The sequence below is a fragment of the Cnephaeus nilssonii genome, assembly GCF_951640355.1.
Source record: "Cnephaeus nilssonii genome assembly, chromosome: 2".
NCBI classification, from domain to species: Eukaryota; Metazoa; Chordata; class Mammalia; order Chiroptera; family Vespertilionidae; genus Cnephaeus; species Cnephaeus nilssonii.
Window position 1 is genome coordinate 6,060,260 of NC_137073.1, and position 26,170 is coordinate 6,086,429.

The 26,170-nt window shown below is 48.5% G+C and overlaps 1 protein-coding gene across 2 annotated transcripts in view; it reads right to left on the reverse strand.

The window, feature by feature from the left end:
* USP31 (ubiquitin specific peptidase 31) overlaps positions 1 to 26,170 on the reverse strand; it is an 82,743-nt gene that overhangs the window by 4,970 nt on the left and 51,603 nt on the right. For both annotated transcript variants that reach the window (XM_079779666.1, XM_079779665.1), the window contains 8 exons: positions 25,519 to 25,630; positions 24,902 to 24,996; positions 20,011 to 20,088; positions 19,319 to 19,448; positions 14,953 to 15,072; positions 12,011 to 12,236; positions 9,337 to 9,495; positions 7,511 to 7,663 (listed from right to left, as the gene is read on the reverse strand). In XM_079779666.1, the coding sequence (XP_079635792.1) occupies positions 7,511 to 7,663; positions 9,337 to 9,495; positions 12,011 to 12,236; positions 14,953 to 15,072; positions 19,319 to 19,448; positions 20,011 to 20,088; positions 24,902 to 24,996; positions 25,519 to 25,630 (1,073 nt within the window). The remainder of the gene's footprint in view (positions 1 to 7,510; positions 7,664 to 9,336; positions 9,496 to 12,010; positions 12,237 to 14,952; positions 15,073 to 19,318; positions 19,449 to 20,010; positions 20,089 to 24,901; positions 24,997 to 25,518; positions 25,631 to 26,170) is intronic.

A 26,170-nucleotide genomic window follows, 5' to 3' on the forward strand; every position in this document is an offset into this window, starting at 1 on the left:
CTTAGAACTTATTTAAAAATACTCATAACTAGAATAATATAAATCCAAAGAGCCCAGCCAGCGTGGCTCAGTGGTTGAGCATCGACCTATGAACCAGGAGGTCACAGTTCAATTCCCAGTCAGGGCACATGCCTGGGTTACAGGCTCAATCCCCAGTGTGGGGCATACAGGAGGCAGCCGATCAATGGTACTTTCTCATTGATGTTCTATCTCTCCCTCTCCCTTCCTCTCTGAAACCAATAAATATATTTAAAAGTTAAAAAAAAAAACTTCCAGCCCTTGAAGAAAAATATGGCGGCTGAATAGGCAGACGTGTCCTGTGCCTTGTCCCAGAGCAGACAGAAGAAGCAACTAAATCGAATAACATCCACCCAGAATTGGCAAACTGGACACAGCTGGTGAGACAATTCACAACTGGGAAGGGCAGAGGACACCTGGAGAAAGGTAGGATCGAGGATCTGGGCTGGAGAGAGACGTGCGACCACCAGGCCAAGAGGGTCAGAAGAAAGCTGCAGGCCACCAAGTCTGCATCCTTTGGGGACAGGCGTAACATCCAAATGTGGGAGGGAAGTCCACAGGCTGCTGGCGGCTGGAGATTCTAGATCTAAGCCCACAGCTGCGAGAGGCTGCGCCCAGAAAGGCGGCCTGAAGAGCTGCCTGAGCCACGGGGTGCCAGCGGGGAGAGGAACTCGTAGCCACGTGGTTGTTGTGCCTCTATTTTGTCTCCTTTTATTTGCTAAACCCAGTTCATAGGACCTTTCAATTGCACTCACTAAGGCTGCTGTGCAGGTGTAGGTGCGGATTTGTGGGGTCTGGGGAGAGGCTGTGGAGGACAGTGGGTCAGGGGGAGGTGATGGGAATCCAGCACTGAGACTTTCCTGACCCTCCAAACCTAAGCAGCCATTTTCTCCTGAAGAGCCAGCCCTCCCAGCAGCCTCAGACAGCCGTTCAGTCACACCCAACCTACACCTTGAGCTGTACAGAGGACACAAAGACGACGAATCGCCACAAAGAGCCCTCGGGGACTGGGTTGAAGAGGGGCATTGAGTCCTGGAAAGCGGTAAAGCACCACCCCCACCTAAAGCCCTGTCAGAAGCAGATGCTTGAGAGATTAAGATTGACAGCAGGCAGAGTGGCAAAGCAGACAGATTGGTCCCGGCTGCTCACAGCCAAGGCTGTGGAGATAGACACAAACAGAGGAGCCGTGGATCACCTGGAACTTCAACACGTGCTGACTACCTAACAGGAAACTGAGACGTGGCAGACAGAACAGAAGAGTGGGGCCTTAAACCAGCCCCCATGGGGCATTAAAACTCAGCTGAAGCGAATGACACTTCACTTATTAATCTTTTATTAAAATTTTTTTTCTTTATTTTTTTAATCTTTTATTTTTTGTGTGTTATTTTTTCATTCTATTTTTATTTTATTTTTTATTTTTTTCCACCCTTTTCTTCCTCATTTCTCCTTTTCATCCTTTTTTCTTTTCTCCTGTCCCCGCTTTAGTTTTTCTCTTTCCTTTCCTTTTACCCCTGTTAAAAATTGATCTTTATCTATTTTATTGATGTGTTATTATTATTGCAGTCTCTGTTGGCTTACTCGTATATCTTTCTCTCCCCTGCTCCAATTACATGTACCCTTCTCTTTCCTCTTTCTTCAATAGTCAATTCTTTTTATGCTTTTGTTGTTCCTCTCCTCTCCTGCTCTCTTCTTCTAATTGTTTAATTAGATTCACTCACTAAACTCAAGCCTATCAGCTCTCTCCTCTACTCTCCTTTTCCAAAAATAAGTGAATAAATGAATAATTAAAAAATTTTGTTTCATCTTTTAATTTTTTTATTATATTTCTTTTCTTCTTATCCACTCATTCTCTTTCTAATGTCTCTATACTGAACCATGGTCCTTAACATATTCATTCAATTCCTTAACCTTACTTTCTGTATATAAGCTCTGCCTCTACAGATTCTGTCCCCCCACTTTTCTGGGTGTTCACTGTTTGCATTTTTTGGTTTGTTTGTTTTGTGGTGTTATCTCCCCATATACATTTTTTTTTTTCTTTTCTCTCTTACCTTTTTTTCTTTCCTCATTTTTTCTCCTTTTCTCTCTCCTAATTTTCTTTTCTCTGGTGGTCACTTTTATTGGGGTTATCGGTGTCATGAGTACATGTTTTTTTCCCTTTGTGTTATGTCTTGTCTAGTTGTATTTTGTGCTGTTTGGTGAACATGGTAGAGAGTGAGCCACATAACCAGACACGCTAAGAGGAGACTCCATCCACGAATGGGACAATAACACTCAAGACCCAACAACACCAAGAGAACCCAAATATCCCAAGTAGGGGGCATCCCTAGAATACCAGCCCAGAAGACCTGAGAGATTGCACTACTGGGTCCCACAAAACATCTTATCTAATAAAAGACTAATATGCAAATTGACCATCACTCCAACACATAAGATGGCTGCCCCCATGTCATCAAAGATGGCTGCCCCCATGTAGACACAAGATGGCCGCCACAAGATGGCCAGCAGGGGAGGGCAGTTGGGAGGGACCAGGTCTGCAAGGGAGGGCAGTTGTGGGCGATCAGGCCAGCAGGGGAGGACAGTTGGGAGGGACCAGGCCTGCAAGGGAGGGCAGTTGGGGGTGATCAAGCCTGCAGGGGAGGGCAGTTAGGGGTGACCAGGCTGGCAGAGGAGGGAAGTTGGGGTGACCGGGTCTGTAGGGAAGGGCAGTTGAGGGGGACCCAGGCCTTCAGGGGAGAGCAGTTGGGGGGGACCAGGCCTGCAGGGGACGGCAGTTAGGGGTGACCAGACCTGCAGGGGAGGGCAGTTAGGGGTGACCAGGCTTACAGGGGAGGGTAGTTAGGGGCAATCAGGCTGGCAGGGGAGCAGTTAGGCATCAATCAGGCTGTCAGGGGAGTGGTTAACGGGTGATCAGGCTGGCAGGCAGAAGTAGTTAGGGGCAATCAGGAAGGCAAGCAGGCAAGAAGGCAAGATTGTGCTACAAATTTTTCAAAATCAACCCAAGCAGTCCTGGATTTTGAAAGGGATGTCCGACTGCCCTTTTAGGCCTGATCCAGGTGGATCGGGCCTAAAAGGGCAGTCGGACATCCCTTGAGGGGTCCCAGACTGGAGAAGGTGCAGGCTGGGCTAAGGGACACACACCCCCATGCACGAATTTCGTGCACCAGGCCTCTAGTCTACTATATAAGACAAACTCAAAAAATCTGCGTGGCATATTAGTTTGATCTAATACATAGAAACAATCACAAAGGAACGACAAAAATGGGGAGACAAAGAAATAACCCCCATACGAAAGAAAAGGAGGACTCACCAGAAAAGGAAATAAATGAAATGGAGGCAAGCAAGTTGTCAGAGAAAGAATTCAGAGCAATGGATATAAGGATGCTGAAAAGGATTGAAGGCAAATTCAACAACATGTGTAAGAATCAAGAAGAAATGAAGAAGAATCAATAAGTGAAGAAAGACATAGCTGCAATAAAGAGAACAATGGAAAGTTTCAATAGTAGACTAAAAGAATCTGAGGACCGCATCAGCGAGTTAGAAGACAAGGTGGAAAAAACACCCAAGCAGAGCAACAATTGGAAAGAAAATTTAAAATGCAGGAAAGCCTAAGGGAGCTTTAGGACAACACAAAACAAAACAACATCTGCATAATAGGGGTGCCAGAAGGAGAGGAAGCAGAGCAAGGAATAGAAAACCTGTTTGAGCAGAAACCGGTTTGGCTCAGTGGATAGAGCGTCAGCCTGCGGACTGAAGGGTCCCAGGTTCGATTCCAGTCAAGGGCACGTACCTTGGTTGCGGGCACATCCCCAGTAGGAGGTGTGCAGGAGGCAGCTGATCGATGTTTCTCTCTCATCGATGTTTCTAACTCTCTATCCCTCTCTCTCCCTTCCTCTCTGTAAAAAATCAATAAAATATATTTGAGGGAAAAAAAAGAAAACCTGTTTGAAGAAATAATGACAGAAAATTTCCCTGATGTTAAGAAGAAAAAAAAAAATCACACAAGTCCAAGAAGCGCACAGAGTCCCAAACAAGATGAACCCCAAAAGACCAACACCAAGACACATCATAATTAAATTGGCAAACATCAATGACAAAGTAAGAATCTTAAAGGCTGCCAGAGAGAGAGACAGAAAGTTATCTACAAGGGATCTCCCATTAGACTATCAACTGATTTCTCAACAGAAACACATCAGGCCAGAAGGGAATGGAATGAAATATACAAGGTCATGCAAAGCAAGGGACTGAATCCAAGAATACTATATCCAGCAAGGCTATCATTCAAAATTGAAGGTGAAATCAGGAGCTTCACAGCCAAAAATAAAGGCTAAGGGAGTTTATTACCACCAAGTCAGCAATGCAAGAAATGCTAAACGAACTGCTGTAAAAAGAAGAAATAGAAAGGGAAGAAGGAACACAGGCATAAAGAATAAAAATGGCAACAAACAAGTACCTATCAATAATTACCTTAAACGTAAATGGATTAAATGCTCCAATCAAAAGACACAGGGTAGCTGAAGGTGGGCCATTTTATAATACTAAAGGGAGCAATTCAACAATAGGATATAACTCTGGTAAACATATATGCACTTAATACAGGAGCACCCAAATACATTTTAAATAATTCTGGAAGATATCAAGGGAGAGATTGACAGCAATACAATCATAGTAGGGGACTTTAATACCCCACTAACGCCACTGGGTAAATCCTCTAAATAAAAAATCAGCAAAGAAACAGCAATCCTAAATAACTCACTAGATAAGATGGAATTAATTGACATCTTCAGAACATTTCACCCCAAAGCCACAGAATATACATTCTTCTCAAGTGCACATGAGACATTTTCAAAGATAGACCACATATTGGGACACAGGCAAAGTCTCTTCAAATTCAAGAAGCTAGAAATTATAGCAAGCATCTTCTCAGATCACAATGGCATAAAATTAGAAATCAACTACAATAAAAACAATGTAAAAAATGAAACACCTGGAGGCAAAATAGCATGCTATTAAACAATGACTGGGTTACCAAAGATATCAAAGAAGAAATAAAAAGCATCCTGGAAACAAATGACAGTGAAAACACAATCATCCAAAAATCTGTGGGACACAGGACACAGTGAAAGCAGTCCTGAGAGGGAACTACAGGCCTACCTCAAAAAAAAAAAAGAAAGAAAGAAAGAAAGAAAAATGGCAATAAATTATCTAACAAAGAATTAGAAAGAGAGCAAGAAAAACCCAGAGTAAACAGAAGGAAGGAAATAATAAAGAGTGAAAATAATAAAAAAGTGAAAATAAATGACATAGAGAACCCCCTCCCGCAAAAAAAAAAATACAGAAAGCAATAAAGAGCTGGTTCTTTGAAAGGATAAACAAGATTGATGAACCTCTAGCCAGGCTCACCAAGAAACAAAGAGGACCCAATAAGCAAAATCAGAAATGAAAGAGATGACGTTAACAACCGACCCCACACACAGAAGGCGGAGAGACATATAAAAACATGCTCAAAGTCACTCATCATCCGAGAGATGTAAATCAAAACGACAATGCGGTACCATCTCACACCTGTCAGAATGGCTATCATCAACAAATGAACAAACGACAGGTGCTGGCGAGGATGCGGAGAAAAAGGAACCCCCGTGCACTGCTGGTGGGAATGCAGACTGGTGCAGCCACTGTGGAGAACAATATGGAGTTTCCTCAAAAAATTAAAAATGGAACTCCTATTTGACCTCGTAATCCCACTTCTAGGAATATATCCCAAGAAATCAAAAACACTGATCAGAAAGGATATATGCACCCCTATGTTCACAGCAGCACAGTTTACAATAGCTAAGATTTGGAAACAGCCTAAATGCCCATCAGCAGATGAGTGGATTAGAAAACTGTGGTACATCTACATAATGGAATACTACACTGCGGTAAAAAAGAAGGAACTCTTACCATTTACAACCGCATGGATGGACCTGGAGAGCATTATGCTAGGCAAAATAAGCCAGTCGAGAAAGATAAATATCACATGATCTCACTCATTTATGGAATGAACAACATAAACCAATAAACAAAATTAGATCCAGAGACATAGAAGCATTGACCAGACCGTCCAACCTCAGAGGGAAGATGGGGGTTGCGGGGGGGAGTGGAGGGTAATAGATCAACCAAAGGATTTGTATGCATGCATGTAAGCATAACCCGTGGACACAGACAGTAAAGGGGTGAGGGCATGTGCTGGGGGGTGGGAATGGCTGGGGAGAGGTCAAGGGGGGGGGAGGAGACATATGTAATACTCTAAACAATAAAGAATTAAAAAAAAACTTCCGAAGAAAATATTGTCAATCACCTCCCATACACACATGCTAAGGGCAGCGGGGGAATGTCAGAGTCTGCCTGGAGGAGAGCCTAGGGCCAGGCCCGTCCTGGGCACCACCAGCACCCCTGGGAGATGATGACACTTAAGAGGGCACCGATTCCCCAACCACTGGTTAAAAACAGTCGGCAAACCACTGTTAGGCCCACTGTTAAAATGACAATGAAGTCTAGGTTGGAAGGCTGTGCTGGAAATAGCCTCTACCGTAGTTAGTGCAGATTCAGGAGCTAGAAAGGAGCTTAGCAGCCATAGCCCAGTACTCTTACTATAGAAGCAGAGAAGCAACAAGCCCGAGCTGGCGGAGCTGATGCTAGGGGCACATCCCCCAGGCTGGCACATCCTCCCAGCCCCTGCCTTGGCCTCCATCCCGCGTTCTCAGAAGACCCATCACCACTAGAAGCAGTTACAGCTATCACAATGCTGGCCGCAGAGTGAGGCTGGTTGGAAGGAAGGTGAGTCAGCGTCTCATCCAGAAGCCGAGCTCACTGTCTCCTTTGCCAGCTCTCGCAGTGCTGGCTGCCTTGGTGCCACCCACCTGGTCCCTGATGGAACTAAGGGCCGTGCGTGCTGCCACTCCTCAACGGGTAAGTGCAGGTAAAAAAGAGTTCCATTTTTATCAGATTTCCAAAGTTCTTATGTTGTGCTTATCTTCAGAATTCCCCAAAACTACTTCTGTGGAGAGGCACCAGTTTCTGTACTAAACGCTTCTGAAAAAGGACGCGGCAGAGTCCTCTCAGGGAAACCGCGTGGCGGGAGGTGAGACGCCGGGCGGGCGGGCGGGCGGGAGCTCCCTGCCAGGCCAGGCACAGGCGCGCTGCACTGAGTCCCCTCACCGCTGCCTGGAAGATTTTAAAAAGCACTCTGAAAAAACTGTATTCATTACTGTACAGAGTCAAGGCCCCAGCCTCCACGCCAGACCTTCCAAGTCGAAAATGATGAAAGAGAAGAAAGAAGCCCTAGGTCAGAGGAGACGGCACGCCCCGTGCACAGCAGAAATCACTGATGACTGGACGCTGTGCAGCGCCACCCACAACCTTCCCGGACTTCGTTCCTAAACAGGAGGGACCCAGTGCTGTCCCTGAGTTGCCTCTTGGAAGTCTGTCAGCAAAACACAAAACACACACTCACCATCATCTTCACTCCTCTCCCCCGTCATCTCCACGGACTCAGACAGCGAGGCCAGGGAGGTTCGTCGGGAGGAAGCTGCCGAGGTGGCGCTGGCGGGCTTGCTCCCCGGGAGCCGGCTCACCCAGTGCTCGCATAGGGAGGAGCTCGTGGAGCCTGCAGAGAAGGGAGGGCACCGAGGTCAGGCCAGGACCCGGGCCTGCACAGCACGCCCGCGACCTGAGCACTGCAGGTCAGCACGAGCTGCCAGACCCCAGTGTGCCTGCTCCAGCAGCCCCTGCCAAGACGAGAGGCGCACGGCTGCAGTGATAACCTGAGTGCAGGATGGACAATTCACAATGCACATCCAAGTCGCAAGGGCTGGCAATAGAACAGGCTATAGACAATCGCTCACGTTCACTCCTTCTGCACACATTTACGAAGCACTGCACACGGTGCCTCCTCACACTAACACACAGGAAGGAGAGAGCAGCCGTGCTATTATTTCCTCCGCCTCGCTGTTGGTTGACTTTTAAAGTCATTTTCGCAATATTGATATACAAACACAAACACGGCTCTGTCGATCTGTCCTGTGTCTCAGGACGCCCTTAAATACACATGAGAGCAACAGCAACTGCTCTTAAGTTGAGAACAGGAAGCAGCATGAGGGTCTCAAGTAGCCCTCATGGGGGTGTCCTTTCTGAGCACACCCCAGGCGCTAGGAAGCACTGAGGACAGGCCTCGGAGCACTGGGAGCCCCACCTCTGTAACGAGTGAGTGGCAGACAGATGGGTGCACTGGGGGCGGGTCTGACTCCTGCAGGGGCCACTGCTCCAGAGGGGCCTCCTTTTAGCAGCTTCTAACTTAGCCCTTACAACCTTCAGGGGGAGCAGGGGTCAACAATCCCTAACCTGACCACACTCCCACACCCCAGTCCTGTCTTACTCTCTGAAACTCAAACCCTGCACTAAGCAGCACCCGCCCCTTGTTTAGATTGTGTGAGCATTGATTCCTGCATTTATTAAAACAATAGACTAGACCCCTTCAAACTCAACTCAAGCCATCTGTACTATTACCTTAGCCTTCAATTCTTCCCCTAATAGAATAGGTCAACTTTACTAGGGGGTGGGGGGGAGGTTATTTCTAACGGCGTTTAACCCTTTACAAAAGGCTTTAAGGTGCATTTGCCTAACCCCGTGGTGGGCAAACTGCGGCTCGCGAGCCACATGCGGCTCTTTGGCCCCTTGAGTGTGGCTCTTCCACAAAATACCACACGGCCTGGGCAAATCTATTTTGAAGAAGTGGCGTTAGAAGAAGTTTAAGTTTAAAAAATTTGGCTCTCAAAAGAAATTTCAATTGTTGTACTGTTGGTATTTGGCTCTGTTGACTAATGAGTTTGCCGACCACGGGCCTAACCTAATGCATGCGAGGACCCCAAGAGGCACGCAGTGGTATTGCACCAGGATTACGGATGGTAAATATGTGCCTTGGACAGGACGTGCCCCAAGGTCACCCATCCAAAATGTGGCAAAGCCAAGTCTCCGTCCCACTCCCAAACCTCTCATTCCCCTGCTTTCAGCGTGCATGCCGTGCTGCTTCGTAGCTCACTTCCCCACGAGTGGCCCTCCCCAGCACCAGTTCCCCGCCCTGTGAACTCTGCTGGTTCACCGCTGCTCGCACACGCCACCCTCATTTCCTTAACTGCAATCATTTTGGTTTCAAGATTAAATGCAAATGTGAGGATTAATCTGATCAAACTGACAGAGGCATGACACCTCCTGGGAATTTCTGTGGACATTAATGACAACTTCTGTTCTGGGAAAAACTGCCCAATAATAGGGTGGCCTTACCTGCCACCGAGCTGTTGGCCGACCATGATGGTATGGCTGTCCGCCTCTGGTAGAAAAGGATGTAGGCCATCTGTGTGCAGACCTCATCTTCCGACAGCTGCTGCACATCACTGTCATCGAAGCAGTACCAGAGCCCGTCCACGGAGTTCTTACAGTAGGCTGCCAAGGAGAGCCCTGTCAGCACCCGCACTGCACCGGCTGCCACTCCCCACCGAGACCCTTTCTCTGGCTCATATGATTAACTCAAGACCTTTTAAAGCTGCATGTAGTGACAGAGAAGGAGGTGAAAAATCCAAAATCCGTATCACGCTCAGGCCAAATATTTCAAAAAATTCCAAAGAGATAAAGTTCTTTTTAATCTTAGGAAACAAAATATACTTATTTATTTAAACCAGTGGGTCTCTGGTGGGACCAGACCAGTGGGACAATTCTACCCCGGAGACGTGGACATGTCTGAAGGCACTCTGACTGTCTCCGCCTGGGGAAGGGGCTCCTGGCCTCCGGTGGGAGGCAGGGGTCCCCAAGCACGGAATTGTCCGGCCAGACTGTCAGCAGTGCCGGGGTGAGAGACCCTGAGGGAAGCATGTTGTAACAGCTGGGTGTTTATAGAGACAGAAGATAACAGAACCAGAAGTAATGGTATTACTCATAACAGCAGCTAACACTTACTTAGAAATGACTATGTGCCACACATGCACGTCATCCTATGAGACCTGCTCTATAATGATTCCCATTTTAGAGGCTCAGAAAGATCGGCCAGCTTGCCCAAGGTCATGCCGCTGGTGAAGGGCAGGGCCCAGCTCATTTCAGAATTGTCTAGTCCCCTATCCAACACTGCTTCCCTTGGGGGTAGCATAAACCATGTCTCAGGGAAGTTCCTTGGTAAACGAGACCATTTGAGCTCATGGATGTACGCGGCCTTCTCCCCAGTTCTAATTCTAAGCCTGAGAGAGAAATACAGAGCATCCAAGAGCCAGCAAGAACGGACAACGGAATGTTCCTGACATCCCGGAAGGATGTAGCAAGGGTGTGACAAGCTTGACCCAGAGAAGTACCACACTTGCTACCACACCATTTGCTGGGTGGGGTAAAGGAGGGCTGGGGTATTTAGCTGACCACGGGCAGACTCAGCATGGCTCCAGGGAGGGCACGCAAGCCCCGAGAGGCGCAGCGGAGTGATTTTCCCAAGAATGGCACCCTGAGGGAGGAGGCACCGGTGAGAAGGGCTCCAGCAGGCAGGCCGGAAGGAGAGCAGAGTGAGAATCTGTGCTGGTAGAAAGGGAAGTCTTGTGCAGCTTGGACTCTGGAACCAGCCGGGAGAACCATGGAGCTACACGCAGGAACGGGCCAGGGCCAGGGCAGTGGTCTGGTCCATGGCTGCTCTTCTGGAGTGGGGCTGGGACGGCCAGGGGACACCCGAGAGAAGGTGACAGAGAAACCTGGCACTGGCTTCAGTCTGTTTCCTTCAGATGGTCTGTCCCCAGCCACAGCGCGACCACTCATTAGTGGGCAAACGATGCACTTACGAAATAATTCTAGTTGCCCTCTTTCCAGCACTATTAGTGACGTGTCCTCTAGAACAGTGCTACGCAAAGTGCGGCTGGAAGACTGGTGCCAGTCCACAAGATAAACAGCAAAACTGAGAAAAGCACTTGAAAACTTTTATAGCAATCTGATACTGCCATGTTTTAATGGTATTTTTGCCAAAGTATTGGTTCATGAAGGACTGGAAATTTTTAAAAGAAAAAAAAACACAGGTTCTTCATCACAGATACTTGGGAAGCACTGTTTCAGAGCCCTTACACAGGTTAGCCATGCGTGCACCACGTAAGTCTAGAGCCCGTGCAAAACAGACATCACAGGAAGCATTCCCAATGAACACACACGCACAGTGCCCATCCTCCGCCTATGCTGAGGCACGTCAAGTGCTCTCTCCTCTAAGACTACCACCTCACATACCAGACAAGCAGAGGTGTGGCCTCAGCGTGGGAAAGGGGGAAGGATGCAGAAAACATCCGAGCTCCTCTTAAGATACACAAGTCCTGGGCATGGATGAGGATGACGATTCCATAAAGATGTGCCACTGACCCGCACACAGGAATGGTTAAAATGGTCAATGTTGTTATGTATACTTCAGCACAATTCTAAAAACTGTTATCGGGTTATTTTTGGGCGATAGCCCATGGATGATGGCACTGTTCTTTCTCCCTCTTTAGTGTCTAAATTTCATATGATGAACATAACTGCTTTAAAATGAAAATGTAAATGTGGCCTTGGTACAGAAAGAAACCCTTCCAAGTCCCTTTGGAGGTACTGAAAAGTGCTTCAGTCACTCCAAACCAGGGAGGCGCCAGGAGTCACGGAAGGGGAGTGGAACCATACGTGGGGAGTGCAACAAGGTGAGCCCCGGGAGTCCTCGGGGAGCGGAGCGTGCTGTCCATCTGCACACACCACTCCCCAGTCCACCAGACGCCACGGATGGGCCTGCTCAGGAAAAGGAGGAGGGTTTTCACTTGTTTCTCTTGGACAAAGATCCAGAGGATGGAAACTGCCCTCGCAGTTGGCACACTGGCTACTGAAGGGGCAGTGAGGCTCAAGGCAGCGTGACCCTGTCACAAGCAAACACGCCTGAAGGCATCATCCGCACAGACACCCGGCCCCTCGCACTGCAGACCTGTGTAGTGCCCCCCTTGCATGGTGCCATGATGATTGCACACAGCATACAGGTCATAGACGTAGTCCTCAGGGTCCCTCCCGAGTCCATAAGGTCGTCGCCATGGAGACCAATGGGATGGCAAACTCCAGCTGCTCTGGCTTCTCTTAACCACATGAGGCGTCATGTCCAGGCCAGTCAAGGGGAACTTGACCATGTTCTGAAGTTTCACACGCCTGTCTCCTTCCTGTCACAAGAAGAAAGACAAATCCTGATATTTTCCTGCAAACAGGTGGCGAATGCGTTCAGTGTGCAACGTGGGCTCTAGCAGCTGAAGTGGCTTGAGTTACCTGTCTGATGTTCCCCAAGACACACACAAAATAGGGAAACAGACTAGCTGTTTGAACTGTCTGGAGGAACAGGTTTTAAGATCACTAAAAATGGAACCAGCAATGGCCTACATATAAGGGGTAATGAGACTCCCTGAGTCTCCACTTCTTACCTGATAAAGGTTTCTGACTCACCAAGTGACAATTTCGGGTGGTTCGTCCTGATACCTCTGTCACAAAGGCATGACAGTGATGAGTAATAACATGGGAAAGACGAAGCCAGACGCCCAGCACAGACAGCCACTCACTGAGCAGTGCTCCCGTCTGACCCACCCCTCCGGCAGTAGTGTGAAAAGTTAACACTGATTCAGCTTAATCTATTCGTTTAGTTGACAATCCTGGGTAATCTGTCTTTTCCACACATTCATAGGGAAATCCTGTGAAATCCAACAGTCAGCTGAATATTTACGGAATGTTTCGTGTGTCTGTGGGAGCTTTAAAAAATCAATCAGGCCTGGCTGGCGTGGCTCAGGGGTTGAGCATCGACCTATGAACCAGGAGGTCACAGCTCGATTCCCAGTCAGGGCACATGCCGGGGTTGCGGGCTTGATGCCTGGTAGGGGACGTGCAGGAGGCAGCCGATCAATGATTCTCTCCAGCCCTCTCTTTTCCTCTCTTAAATCAATAAAAACATATTAAACTTCATTAAAAAAGATTAATCAGGTATAGATAATGGCTACCCCAAGGAGATATGGATCTATTAAGGGAAGAAATTTTTTCATAAGACAAAGGTAAGATGGGTCCTAGGTGGTCAGGAAGCTCAAGCTAAAGAATGTGAACTTTGTTCTTAGTCAAGGCTTTGAGGAGGTGATGTCATGGGAGCTATAGGTGAAGAACTGTGTAAGTAGTGCATAAAACATGGTAGAAAAAGTCGTCTAAGTTAAGCAATCAGTTAAAGACACTGCAGCTCAGCTGGCATGGTTCAGTTGGTTGAGTATCGGCCCATGCACCAGGAAGTGGCGTGTTTGATTCCCGGTCAGAGCACATGCCCAGGTTGCGGGCTCAATCCCTAGATGGGGGCATGGAACATCAATGTTTCTATCTCCTTCCCCCTTCCTCTCTCTGAAATCAATAAAAACATATATTTTTTAAAAAGACACTGCAATTGCAACCAGCTAAAAAGTACCAAAAGTCTGAACTGGCAGGGTGACAGCAAGAATGGAGAACCCTGGCCTGGTGGCTCAGTTGGACGTCGTCCCGTGCACTGAAAGGTTGCTGGTTCAGTTCCTGGTCAGGGCACGTGCCGTAGCTGTGGGCTCAATCCCTGGTAGGGGGCCTGCAGGAGGCAGCCAATCGATGCTTCACTTTCACATCAATATTTCTCTCTCTCTCCTTCTCCCTTCCTCTCTCTAAAAATCAATTTTAAAAATCTTAAAAAAAAAAAATGGGGAGCAGGGGACAGATGCAGGAGGCAAGGGAGAGGTGTAACCAAGCAGAGGAGGTGACTGCCAGGGCCTGGATGAGAGGGGCAAGAGAAAAGAGTCAGACACCCTGCGGGTACCGTTCAGGGTGCTGGGAGGGTGACGCTGTGCCTTCAAAAGACACAGAAAGCAAACTAAATTAGTCTGTGTGTGTGGGAGGAAACAGAGAAGGCTGGGTCCCAACCCTCAACAGCTCCCCACCTGCAGACCCCAATGGGCATGTGCAGTTGGGACACACAGCTGGCCCCCAAATCTGTGTGAAAGCCCCAGCCCTGGAGCCACGTGCAGGCCACGTGGTCAGCAGCCCTAAGCCTCTTACCCCTCTCCCGGTCTCTCCAACTCCTCTGCCACGACTGCAGCCCCAGCCATCAGCACCCCTCCCAGCCCTGAGGACTGCACTGGCCCCTTCAGATCTCCTGCCTTTATTCTTGTCACTTCTAAGGCCTTCGTCAGAGTCCCACTCTGTCTGCGCGGACAACCCGCCCCCCCACGTCGTCCACCTCAGCTCACACCTTTCTCTCCAACCCTCTGGGGCGCCAGCCAAACTGGCTGCTGCCAGCCTCGGGCATGGCCGTACTCCCTCGGGGGCGGGGCTCTGCACACCCTGCTCCCCTAAGGCCTACCCCAACCTCAGATACAAAACTTCCTAGAGCCAGGCCCACACCCTCTACGCTTACCTCCGTGTACCCTCACACAGTGAGGCTGTCCCGGACCATCCTACCGCAGGACCGACAGCCGTTCTGGGAACACTGACTCAGAGCAATGTCACTCCGAGCAGATCTTTGTACATGTTTCTAACTCCTTTCCCCAACTGTACAACCGCCCCTGGGAGCAGGACGCCCCCATCATGCCTTCAGGGAGAAACATCCTCCTCCCACCCCAGAAAGGAGCTCTCCTTTTTTTTTAAATCCAAAGTACGCTCACCAAAACTGAAACACAATATTTACAACCCTATAGCAAATGCTCCAGAACAAAGTAAAATATCCATAGTATGAACGAAAATGCATAGGCTTTAAAGGGCCACAGGACACTCTAACTCTGGAAAGAACAAGGGTGCCCCACAAGGGCAGACGTGTGTAACACAGACAGGGGCACAGGGTCAAGCAGGGACCCCCGAGAACCCACAGCCCGCGTGGCCACGGCCGGTCCTCACCTGCCGGAACCTCTTCAGGTGGACGATGAGCACGTCCGGCAGGGTCCACAGGCTCAGCGTGATGCTTCCCTGCTGCAGCTGCTTGCAGTGTGGGCAGCGCCAGGCGTCGTCGGGGGCCAGCTGGAAGCGAGGGGCACGACAGTGTGAGCGCCTCAGGGCGAAGCTTCCTGAGGGCGTGGCTGCACTCACGTCTCGGCCAGTGCCCGCAACTCAGATCCTGTCTGGAAACTGCACACAAGGGCACCCCACACCTGCTGGGTGGGTTCTCTCTCAAAGGCCCGATGACTGTCGAGAGCAGCGATGGGGAACCTTTCTCTGCCAAGGGCCATTTGGATATTTATGACATCATTCGAGGGCCACACAAAATTATTAACTTAAAAATTAGCTTGCTATATCTGGTAAACTTGCTAAATTTGGTCATTTAATTAACTCACCCCTCATGCCTTGGCAGGCCAGACCAAATGATTTCGCAGGCCTTATCCGGCACGGGGGCCAGGGTCTCCACCCCTGGTCTAGAGGATATGACCCCAAAGCACCTCACACTCAGCGTATTCCCCAAACTCATCACCTTTCCATCAACATAGTCCCCTTTCTCCTCCTTTCCTGTCTCAGCAAACACCAGGACACCCCCAAAGGCAGACCCTGGGGGTTATCCCAAACCCTCAAACCCTTCCCTCTTCCTCCCACTCTGTGTCCACGTAAAGTTATTCTCTCTGCCATCTCTCGTCCTGTCCCCTCCTCTACCCTGACAAACTCCACCTGAATTTGAAGTCCTCACTCATTCTCTTACCTGGGCATCACCAACCTAACTGTTCTCTCTCCCCCAGCACTGAATTGCTCAACAATCCTCCCCTTCTGCTACAACACGATCTTTGTAAATGTCATCTACATCTACATGTGTCATCTCTGCAGGCCAGGTTTCAGGAGGGGAACATGTTAGGTTCCAGGGGCTAAGAGGTGAAAGATTCTTAAACCTGCTCTGGGAATCAGCAGCTGCATCAGATCTGGGACCACATTACAGCGAAGTAAGGGAGATCAGGGAGTGGAAGGCCCTGCCCCTGGGATGGACGAGAAAGCAGCCCAGGACAGATAGTGGGAATGCCTCTTTTTAAGGGAAATACAAACGTTCAGAAACCAGCAGAGCCTGAGGATGCAGAGGCAGAAACCAGGGAAATCGGAAGCACTCCCTTTCACGGATACCAGAAAGGAGTGGTGAGGACGGAGGGCTGTCAGTACCAAGCCTGCGGAGAGATCAAGTGTAGACTGAGAGCTTCAGGAGCAGAGTGAGGAGTGTGGCCAGGCAGACGCTGAGGGCTTGTGGGGGAGAGAAAAGCGCTGGGACACTAACGTGCAGTGGGGCAGAAAGGCGAGGAGGGCTGGCAGGCCAGCGGGAAGGGAGCAGAGCGGAGGAAGTGCTTTCTCACAAGGGGAGTCATGTCTGCACGAGTCTGGGGGAGTGAGAGTGCATCAGAAGGTGAGACTGGAAGGGGCCTCCTCTGTCATCGGGTAAGTCCACATTGTGTGACACAGGAACAGTCTGCACGCATGGCCACCCAGCCCAGTGCACTGGGGAAGGAGCAGTTGCTGCGTTAATTTCTGACACGTTACAAACAACACTTCTGTAAGAGACTAAGAACGCCGTGAAACGTGTAATAACAATGCCAGTCTCTAGCACACCGCTCTGACCCCTGTACTATCGAGCTGTAACTGCTACTGAGAGCTCCCAACCTGCACACCACACAGTCGTTGGCCTAGCTCCTGCCGGCACACAAGGGGAGCTCGCTCAGCAGGAAGCTGTTCCAGTTTCAGACAATTCATTACCAAGTTCTTCCGTGTTAAGACAGAATAATTCCCTATAATTCCAATCTTTAAGTTCTGTTTTTTTAGGTAAAATTAAGTCCACCTTCTCCTCCACAGGATGGTCCTTGAAGTGCCTGAGTCCTTCAGGCTCCTTCGTCAAAATACATTCCGCCACGTCTTGATTCCCAAGGCGCCATTCCTGGCCACTCGCTCAGGTTGTGCCTGGTCTGCCAGGGTCTTAACAGGGAGCGTGTAAGATGATGGGAAGAGCGGTGCCATCACTGTGAGTTCTGGACAATGTCTAACGCAGCCCTTACAGACACTGCTGACCAATGTGAGCTTGCAGACAACCCACGTCCACAGTTCCTGTCACACAGCCTCCTGCCGGCCAGGCCACACCCTCTCCTCTCCTACGTTGCACTGTTATTTTTGGATCCAATGACTGAACTCCCCAATGACCCCAATTTACTTATTCATCCCAGTGCATGCTGACTGCGTGCTTTCCATGTGCCAGGCGCCACGGTGGACACTCAGGATTACTCAAAAACCAGCACTGTCTCTCCTCACCCTGTGCTCCAGTCACACTGGCTTCCTTTCTGTCTCTTGCCATGCCAGTTCCTTCCTCACCCATGACCTCCACTTTCTTTACTTCCTTGTTTGAGTAAAGTAAAACACTGTCTTTCTTGGTCCCAGCCAAATCCCCAGGACCTAGTGCAGTACCTAGCACACAGTATGTACTCAATAAACATTTACTGAATGAATGAATCCCTATCCTGTATAATAAAAGGGTAATATGCAAATTGACCCTACAGCAGAACGACCGGGAATGACTGGTCACTATAACACACACTGACCACCAGGGGGCAGACACTCAACACAGGAACTGCCCCCTGGTGGTCAGTGCACTCCCACAGGGGGAGTTCCGCTCAGCCACAAGCCGGGCTCATGGCTGTGAGCACAACGGTGGTGGCGGGAGCCTCTCCCACCTCCTCAGCAGTGCTAAGGATGTCCGACTAATGACTTAGGCCCGGGGGGAGTGGGCCTAAGTCATTAGTCAGACATCCCCCAAGGGCTGCCAGGCTGCCAGAGGGATGTCTGACTGCCAGCTTAGGCCCGATACCCCAGGGAGCGGGCCTAAGTTGGCAGGTGACATCCCCTGAAGGGTCCCGGACTATGAGAGGGCACAGGCCTGGCTGAGGGACCCGCCCCCCAGAGTGCACGAATTTTCGTGCACCAGGCCTCTAGTGAAAATATATCCTGCTAGCTTGAACTCATCCTTCCCATCAGTGAGACGTTCTGTAGAATACCAGTGTTGCCATCTAGTAGGTCTGCTCATCTCTAAGGTTTGTGCCATTCTCCAACATCTTCCAAATCAATTAAAAAAATCTAAACAGGATAAGGTGCTATACAGAGTAGGCAATCAACAGGTTGCAAAGCCACTGAACTATTTTATATAAGCTCCAAACTGAAAAAAAGGTCTTATGAAACTTATTATTAAAGGAACCAGCTATGGACAACTTGGGGGTGAAAAGGCTCAGTGAGAAGATGGAATACATTTCAAATATTTAAAAGATAGACAAATATTTGGCCCCAACTATTCTTAGAGAGAACACATGTAGTCACAGTGACCTGGGGATGTAGTCCAGGCTGACCTCAGTCTCCATCAGGGACCTCCAAAGAGGAAATGGTGAGTCTCCTACGTAGGCAAACGCTTCACAACTAAAGGTGTACAAACAGTGGCTAAACAAGCACCTCTCTGAAATTCAGTAGAGCCCAACCATCAGAGAGAAAGAAGCGTTCAAGTCCTCTTCCACCCGAAACTGCATAACTCGCTATGCACTTAGAGTGAACAGTAACAATCAGTAGTCAAAAGTCTGACCTGACCCTGGCCGGGAGCATCATCCCAATACACCAAGGTTGCAGGCTCCATCCCCAGTCAGGACACAGACAAGAATCAACCAATGAATACATAAATACATGAAACAACAAATCCATGTCTCTCTCTCTCAAATCAATTTTTTAAAAATTTAAATAAAAGTCTGATCCTAACATTACCTCAAGATGAACTACAAGTGTTTTAGTCAAGGTTTCTCAAGGTGCACAAGCCTGGAGAGGTTTAAAAACCACACAGGCTTGAGCCCCATCCACACAGACTTGTCTGTATATCTGTCATCCTTACATGCAAATATTTACCAAATCCCTACTATCTGCAAAGCACTGTGCTAAATGGTCCAAAGAATTGCCCAATAGAAGAACTGTCTATATGTACACTGTGTCTACTGAGCACACAAAACTAAGAAACTGAACTTCCAATTTTATTTAATTATAATTAATTTAGATAGGTTCTCACACCTATGTTCTTAGTACCAAAAAGTTGAGAATCACTGTTCCAGTTACTAAGGAAAATTATTTAAAACCTAACACTAAAGTACTCATACGTGTGCAGAACCTATGTAAATGCAAAACAACTCAGGAGTTTTCTGGGACATAATTTGTTTTTCATTGTCACCTTGCTATGCCCCATCCCTACCGCCGCACCACCCAAGAAATGCTCCCCAGCTCTCACCCGCTCCTCTTTGGTGTAGAGTTGGAAACACTGGGATAAAGTGCAAGTTTGAGGCTGATGATGACGCTCCCATTGCAGACGAACACTCTCTGCATCAGGGATATACTCATCTTCAGTATTTACAAACAAGCTGCCATTGGGGGCAAAGCATTTATCAGCAATATCTTGCAAAATTGACACAAAATACAATTACAGCTTCACAGCATAGATATAATTTCATAAACAAGAAGGTCAATGTGTAAGAAAGCTATTTCCCATGTTCCAACGTGTTCTTGAAAAATTCTCTATAACATTATTTTCAAGAAGAAATAACTTGTTGAGTTGGTTTTTTTGGGGACTGGCCATGAACTGTGCTAATTAAACCATATACTCTTGTCCTTTGTAACTAAGGGCACACATCTTGCCTAACTTACTAGAGTTAATGGGCCTGTAATACAAATCAAAGTAATTGGACCTACAATGAATAAACATACACACACACACAAACGAATATATAGCTTCTATCTCATTAGCAGCAAACAACAGAATGTATAGGAGAGAAATAATAAACTACTTAAATAAAGGATTAGCAACACACCAGACACTAAACAGTTGAAGAGAAATTTGGGTTTCAGCTAATTTGAAAGATCAAAGGCATGCTTTTAAAATAATTAAAACAATGACTCTATAAACACTAAGTAAAAAATACTCACAAATCTTTTGTCTCCTTGTCCCATTCTACCACTAATTTCACATGAGCAGTGCCACCTGGTCCACATGATTTTAATGCCCTGTAGATAAAGGGGATGGGGAGGAAGGGGAGTCACGTTATCCTATCTAATAAAAGAGTAATTGCAAATTAACCATCGCTCCGCTACACCCACAAGCCATGCCCACCAGCCAATCAGGAGCGAGTATGCAAATTAACCCAACCAAGATGGCTGAAGCCACAGAGAGAGCAGGAGGCTTGGGTTTCCCCAGCAATGAAGGAAGCCAAGCTTTCCTCACACCCTGGCGGGCCCAGGCCTCCACTCAAGGCTACAAAGTTTCAATTATAGAAGATAAATATATCCCAACAAAAATGGCGGCAGCCACAGAGCTAGAGAGAGCAGGAGGCTTGGGTTGCCCCCAGCGATGGAGGAAGCCAAGCTCCCGCAGCCCTGGCCTGCCTTGGCCTCCGCTACAAAGTTTCAATTATAGAAGATAAATAAATCCCAACAAAAATGACTGTGGCCACGGTGCAAGCAGGAGGCTTGGCTCTGCTCAAGGCTACAAAGTTTCAATTATAGAAGATAAATAAATCCCAGATACCAGGGCCTCTGCTTGGGTCACCGAGGGGCGTAGCCGGCCTGCAAACCACCACAGGCCCCTCGCCCATGCCGCCCCATTCCCCAAGGGAACCCCCACCCTGATCCAAGACACCCTTCAGGGCAAACCAGCTGGCCCCCACCCGTGCACCAGGCCTCCATCCTATCTAATAAAAGAGTAATATGCAATTGACCATCACTCCAACACACAAGATGGCTGCCCCCATGTGGTCAAAGATGGTTGCCCCCATGTGAACACAAGATGGCCACCACAAGATAGCCAGCAGGGGAGGGCAGTTGTGGGGGACCAGGCCTGCAGGGGAGGGCAGTTAGGGGCAAACAGGCTGGCAGGGGAGCAGTTAGGCATCAATCAGGCTGGCAGGAGAGTGGTTAGGGGGTGATCAGTCTGGCAGGCAGAAGAGGTTAGGGGCAATCAGGAAGGCAGGCAGTCGAGCAGTTGGGAGCCAGCAGTCCTGGATTGTGAGAGGGATGTCCGACTGCCCGTTTAGGCCCAATCCTACTTGGTAGGATTGGGCCTAAACGGGCAGTCGAAGTAGGATTGGGCCTAAACGGGCAGTCGGACACCCCTTGAGGGGTCCCAGATTGGAGAGGGTGCTGGCTGGGCTGAGGGACACCCCACACCATGCACGAATTTCATGCACGGGGCCTCTAGTCTCTATTATAAAAACCCCGTGGCCGTGATGCCGTCATGACCAAACGCCAAAAGGCACCTGCTGAACGTCATATTTCTTCATGGGAACAAGTAAGTGTTGCTCTGTTCAATTCTCATCTTTCAACAAAGATCAACTTAAGTGCTTCTGAGAAGGAAAGGTTAGAGCAGGAAACTATTCTTATCTCCGTCCACAACTGTCTTCAAGGTGGGTGGGGCTGCATGCGTGCACGTGGGTGGGCGGGGCTGCGAGCGAGCATGCGGGTGGGCGGGGCTGCATGCGTGCACATGGGTGGGCGGGGCTGCGAGTGAGCATGCGGGTGGGCGGGGCTGCGTGCGTGCATGTGGGTGGGCGGGGCTGCGTGCGTGCATGTGGGTGGGTGGGGCTGTGTGCGCAGCAAGGCACACGCAGGTAGGCTACTTGACGCAGGTGGGTGGGGACTTGATGCTGGGTCCCATGGTGGTCTGGGTCTCGCACGATTTTGCACAGTGGGCCTCTAGTTTTCTAAATAAATGCTTTTACTTAAATATGGTCATCCTATCTGAAATCTGAAATCATGTGGTTTCTGAACATCATCATCATTCCCCATCAGAAAAAGTTTCTAGTGAGACCATTATAATAACCTCATCCTATCTAATAATAGACAAATATGCAAATTGACCATACCTCTGATACACCCACAAGCCACGCCCACCATCCAATCAGAGCGAGTATGCAAATTAACCCAAACCAAGATGGCTACAGCCACAGAGAGCAAGGTTTCCTAGGTAACAGAGGAAGCCAAGCTTTCTGCCAGCCGTTGCAGGCCTAAGCCTCCACTCAAGCTACAAAGTTTCAATTATAGAAGGTAAACAAATTCAAACAAATGGCGGCAGAATGGAGCTTGAGAGAGCAGGCCAGGGTTGCCGCTGGCAACAGGGGAAGAAAAGCTTTCCACACACCCTGGCTGGGCCCACCCGCTTAAGGCAACAAAGTTTCAATTATAACCCCAACAGAAATGGCTGCGGGCCTCAGAGGGAGCCCCAGGCTTGGCTCTGCTCCAGGCTACAAAGTTTCAATTGTAGAAGGAAAATAAATTCCAGATACCAGGGCTTCCGCTTGCGTTGCCAGGGAGCGTGGCTGGCCTGCAAACCACCACAGGCCCCTCACTCAGGCCGCCCCACGCTCCAAGGGAACCCCACCCTGATCAGGGACACCCTTCAGGGCAAACCAGCTGGCCCCCACCCCTGTACCAGGCCTCTATCCTATCTAATAAAAGAGTACTATGCAGATTGATCATCACTGCAACACACAATATAGCTGCCCCCATGTGGTCAAAGATCCTGCCCCCATGTGGACACAAGATGGCCACCACAAGATGGCCAGCAGGAGAAGGCAGTTGGGAGGCACCCAGCCTGCAAGGGAGGGCAGTTGAGAGGGACCAAGCCTACAAGGGAGGGCAGTTGGAGGTGATCAACCCTGCAGGAAAGGGCAGTTAGGGGTGACCAGGCTGACAGAGGAGGGAAGCTGGGGGCAAACAGGCTGGCAGCAGAGTGGTTAGGGGGTGATCAGGCTGGCAGGCAGAAGTGGTTAGGGGCAATCAGGAAAGCAGGCAGGCAAGCAGTTGGGAGCCAGCAGTCCTGGATTGTGAGAGGGATGTCCGACTGCCCGTTTAGGCCCGATCCCAGGGATCGGGCCTAAACGGGCAGTCGGACATCCCTTGAGGGGTCCCAGATTGGAGAGGGTACAGCCTGGGCTGAGGGACAACCCCCCTCCGTGCACGAATTTCGTGCACCGGGCCTCTAGTATACAATAAGTAGGTTACGTTGGGACTAAAAAAACCTTACATTAAAATGTCCAGTATAGAAATAGGGATTGGAAGAAATTTCGAATCCTGTTATAAAGCTATCCATAGTCACTCTTAGATGTTCTTTAGGACCTTTCCAACTCTGTCCAATTTCTCACCAACCCAAACAGAGACAACAGTCTCTCTGGGAACCAAGTCTGCTCCGGCACCCCTTCCCCATAAACCGTGCCTGTCCTTGGACTCGGTCTGCGCCAACCTGAACTTCCACTAGGTCCTGCTCGAGTTCCACCTCCTTCCTTCATAAAGCCCCACTGAGTGCCTTGGCACATTCCATCTCCTGAGAAACTCAGGATTAACCTTTTGCATTCGGATGTCGAGTGTGACTCGACACGGTTAGCATTAGAATAAAGGAATCGAGAAAAAAGCAAGCGAGTGCAAAGGGTTAATAGTCAATATTACTGCCCTAGCCGGCCTGCGGACTGAAGGGTCCCAGGTTTGGTTCCAGTCAAGGGCACATGCCTGGGTTGTAGGCTTGATCCCCAGTAGGGGGAGTGCAGGTGGCAGCTGATCAATGATTCTCTCTCATCATTGATGTTTGTATCTCTCTCCCTCTCCCTTCCTCTCTGAAATCAATAAAAATATTTTTTTTTCAAAAAAGAAGAAAAGGCTGTACTTATAAAAAGGAATGGTCAGAGAACACAAAGGGAGCCTTTACACACATACACACACACACACACACACACACACACACACACAAAATAGTCAATATTACTCATCTAATTTTCTTATGCTCTGCAATGTTTTGAAGCATTATCTAATCTATTAATTCTCATCTTTAAAACCAAACAGTGACTTTTCCCAGCTGGTTGATTGAATCATTGTCCCGTACACCGAAAGGATACAGGTTCGATTCCTAGTCAGGGCATGTGCAGGAGGCAACCAACTGATGTCTGCCTCTCTCTCTCTCTCTCTCTCCCTCCCTCCCTCCCTCCCTCCCTCCCTCCCTTCCTCCCTCCCTCCCTCCCTCTCTCCCTTCCTCTCTCTAAGATCAATTAAAAAAAAAAAAAGATGTTAAAATAACAAAACCAAACAGTAACCTGCTTTCAAACAGAACCACGTTGTAGACTTTTTTGAAATACTGAAATGCAGGCACTACAACATTTGTTGAAAAAATCATAATAAAAACAGTAAGATGAGTTTTTATATTTATGCGTCATACATGTATCATTATTTTAATACAGTGTGTGGTACTATAAGAAGTGTGTAGAAAGTACAGGGAAGCACAGTGTAAGAACAATTTGACCGCAGGGGAAGGATGGACAGAGGAAAGATCCTGTCAGCACATGCAAAGGCACATGAAGCCGTGCTGTGTGTCCAAGCAGCCGCGGCCCCTGCCGCTGCTGAAGGGGTAGGATGGTGGGAGCAGCAAGCAGGCCTGACAGAGGAAGCAGTCACAACCCAAACTGAAGCACGCCCTGCACTGTGGAGCCTGGCTTTGTCTTTTACAAACAGGTCACCCTGCAAGGACAGCGAGGGGGGAGTGGCATGATGAGAATTCTACTTGGGGAAACGTCAACCTTGGTGAATATGAAAGTGTCATTTATCTGTAGTCCTGGGATATACAGCAATTTGCTTTCCTTAACATGAGTACTCTAGGCTTTTCCAAAAAGGATCCTGAAACATATCATATCCTAACATGAATCAAAAGTAAAATAAGGACTTAATTTCTAAATGAGCCCAAAGAACACACTTGTGTGGACATTATACCAGACGTCACTAGAAATCTAGTGACGTCTGGTATAATGAGCGCTTGTGAAATTCTAGAAGGTGATGTTTTTACCTTTCTACCGTTGGGTGGCACAGTGGCTGCTCCTCCTGGGGCAGCAAGTACGTTATTCCCACCACACTGACCACACGCAAGCTGAACGGACACACCTGCAGCGAACGGGGAGGAGAGTTAGGCTGGATTTCTCTATGGGCATCAGTTTCACAACGGTCTTTCCAAACCAGGTTAGAGGGGGAGCAAGCTTTTGTAAAATGCTCCTCCATAATGTTGTCAGGTTGCTGAGCTGCTCTAATACACTTTAAATATGATTTACCCAAATACAATTTACACATCAAACATGTTATGTAAGACAGGTAACACGCGGCAGTCGTGGAACATTAACTTAATGTCAGTTTCCCATGGACACCTTAACACTGAAACCCTAATTTTGAAAATATACAGAGGGATGTTCTACAAAAGCTGTCTGAGCTGATCGCGTGCTAACCATGATTAGACAAACCTTAGGAAGGGAAACGTGCAGCGGCAGCTCGCTTCACAGACGAGGGCTCAGTCCTCGTCTCAGAGCCCTACTGAAGAGCTCTGCAGAGGCCTGAACTCTGAACTCCCCGCAAAGACTGTTTGCTCACTCGTACACACGCATGCTGGGCCGGAATACCAGAGCACGTACACACCTGAATGCAAACCGTGGGCCTCAGGAAATACTTCATCTTCTCCAAGATTTCCTTCTGCAGCAGGTCCCAGGCTATTGTCTTCTCCAAGTGCAGCACAAAAGGCTGTCCAAACCTAACACACACAACCATTTCAATTAAATTATAGCAATTCCTTTACGCTGTATTCCTTACTCATGATCTTTGTTTTAAATACGTTTTTACTGACAGTAGAGAAAGGGAGAGGGACAGGGAGGTAGAAACATCAATGAGAGAGAAACATCAATCGACTGTCTCCTGCACAACCCCTACTGAGGATCAAGCCCACTGCCCGGCCAAGTGTCCTGACCGGATATCACACCAGTGATTTCTTGGTTCTTGGGTCAATGCTCAACCACTGACCTTCTTAAATGGAATCACTATATAATTGGTTTTAGGGCTGTTCTCAATATAAAACAAACAGGAAATTTAATATAACTCTCATAAGTGGATGAAACAGTCAGAAGAGAAGCTGAGTTTTCTAAATGAAATTTAACAGCTCATACATCAAAATGGCTTCTGGGGGAGCATGAGGCTAGGATATAGGAAGCGAGACACAGGATCAGTGGAGACGATGAGGAAAGAAGGCCGGAGTGGACAGCAGTCTGGAACAGCACAGGTCAAACAAGCAAGGGGT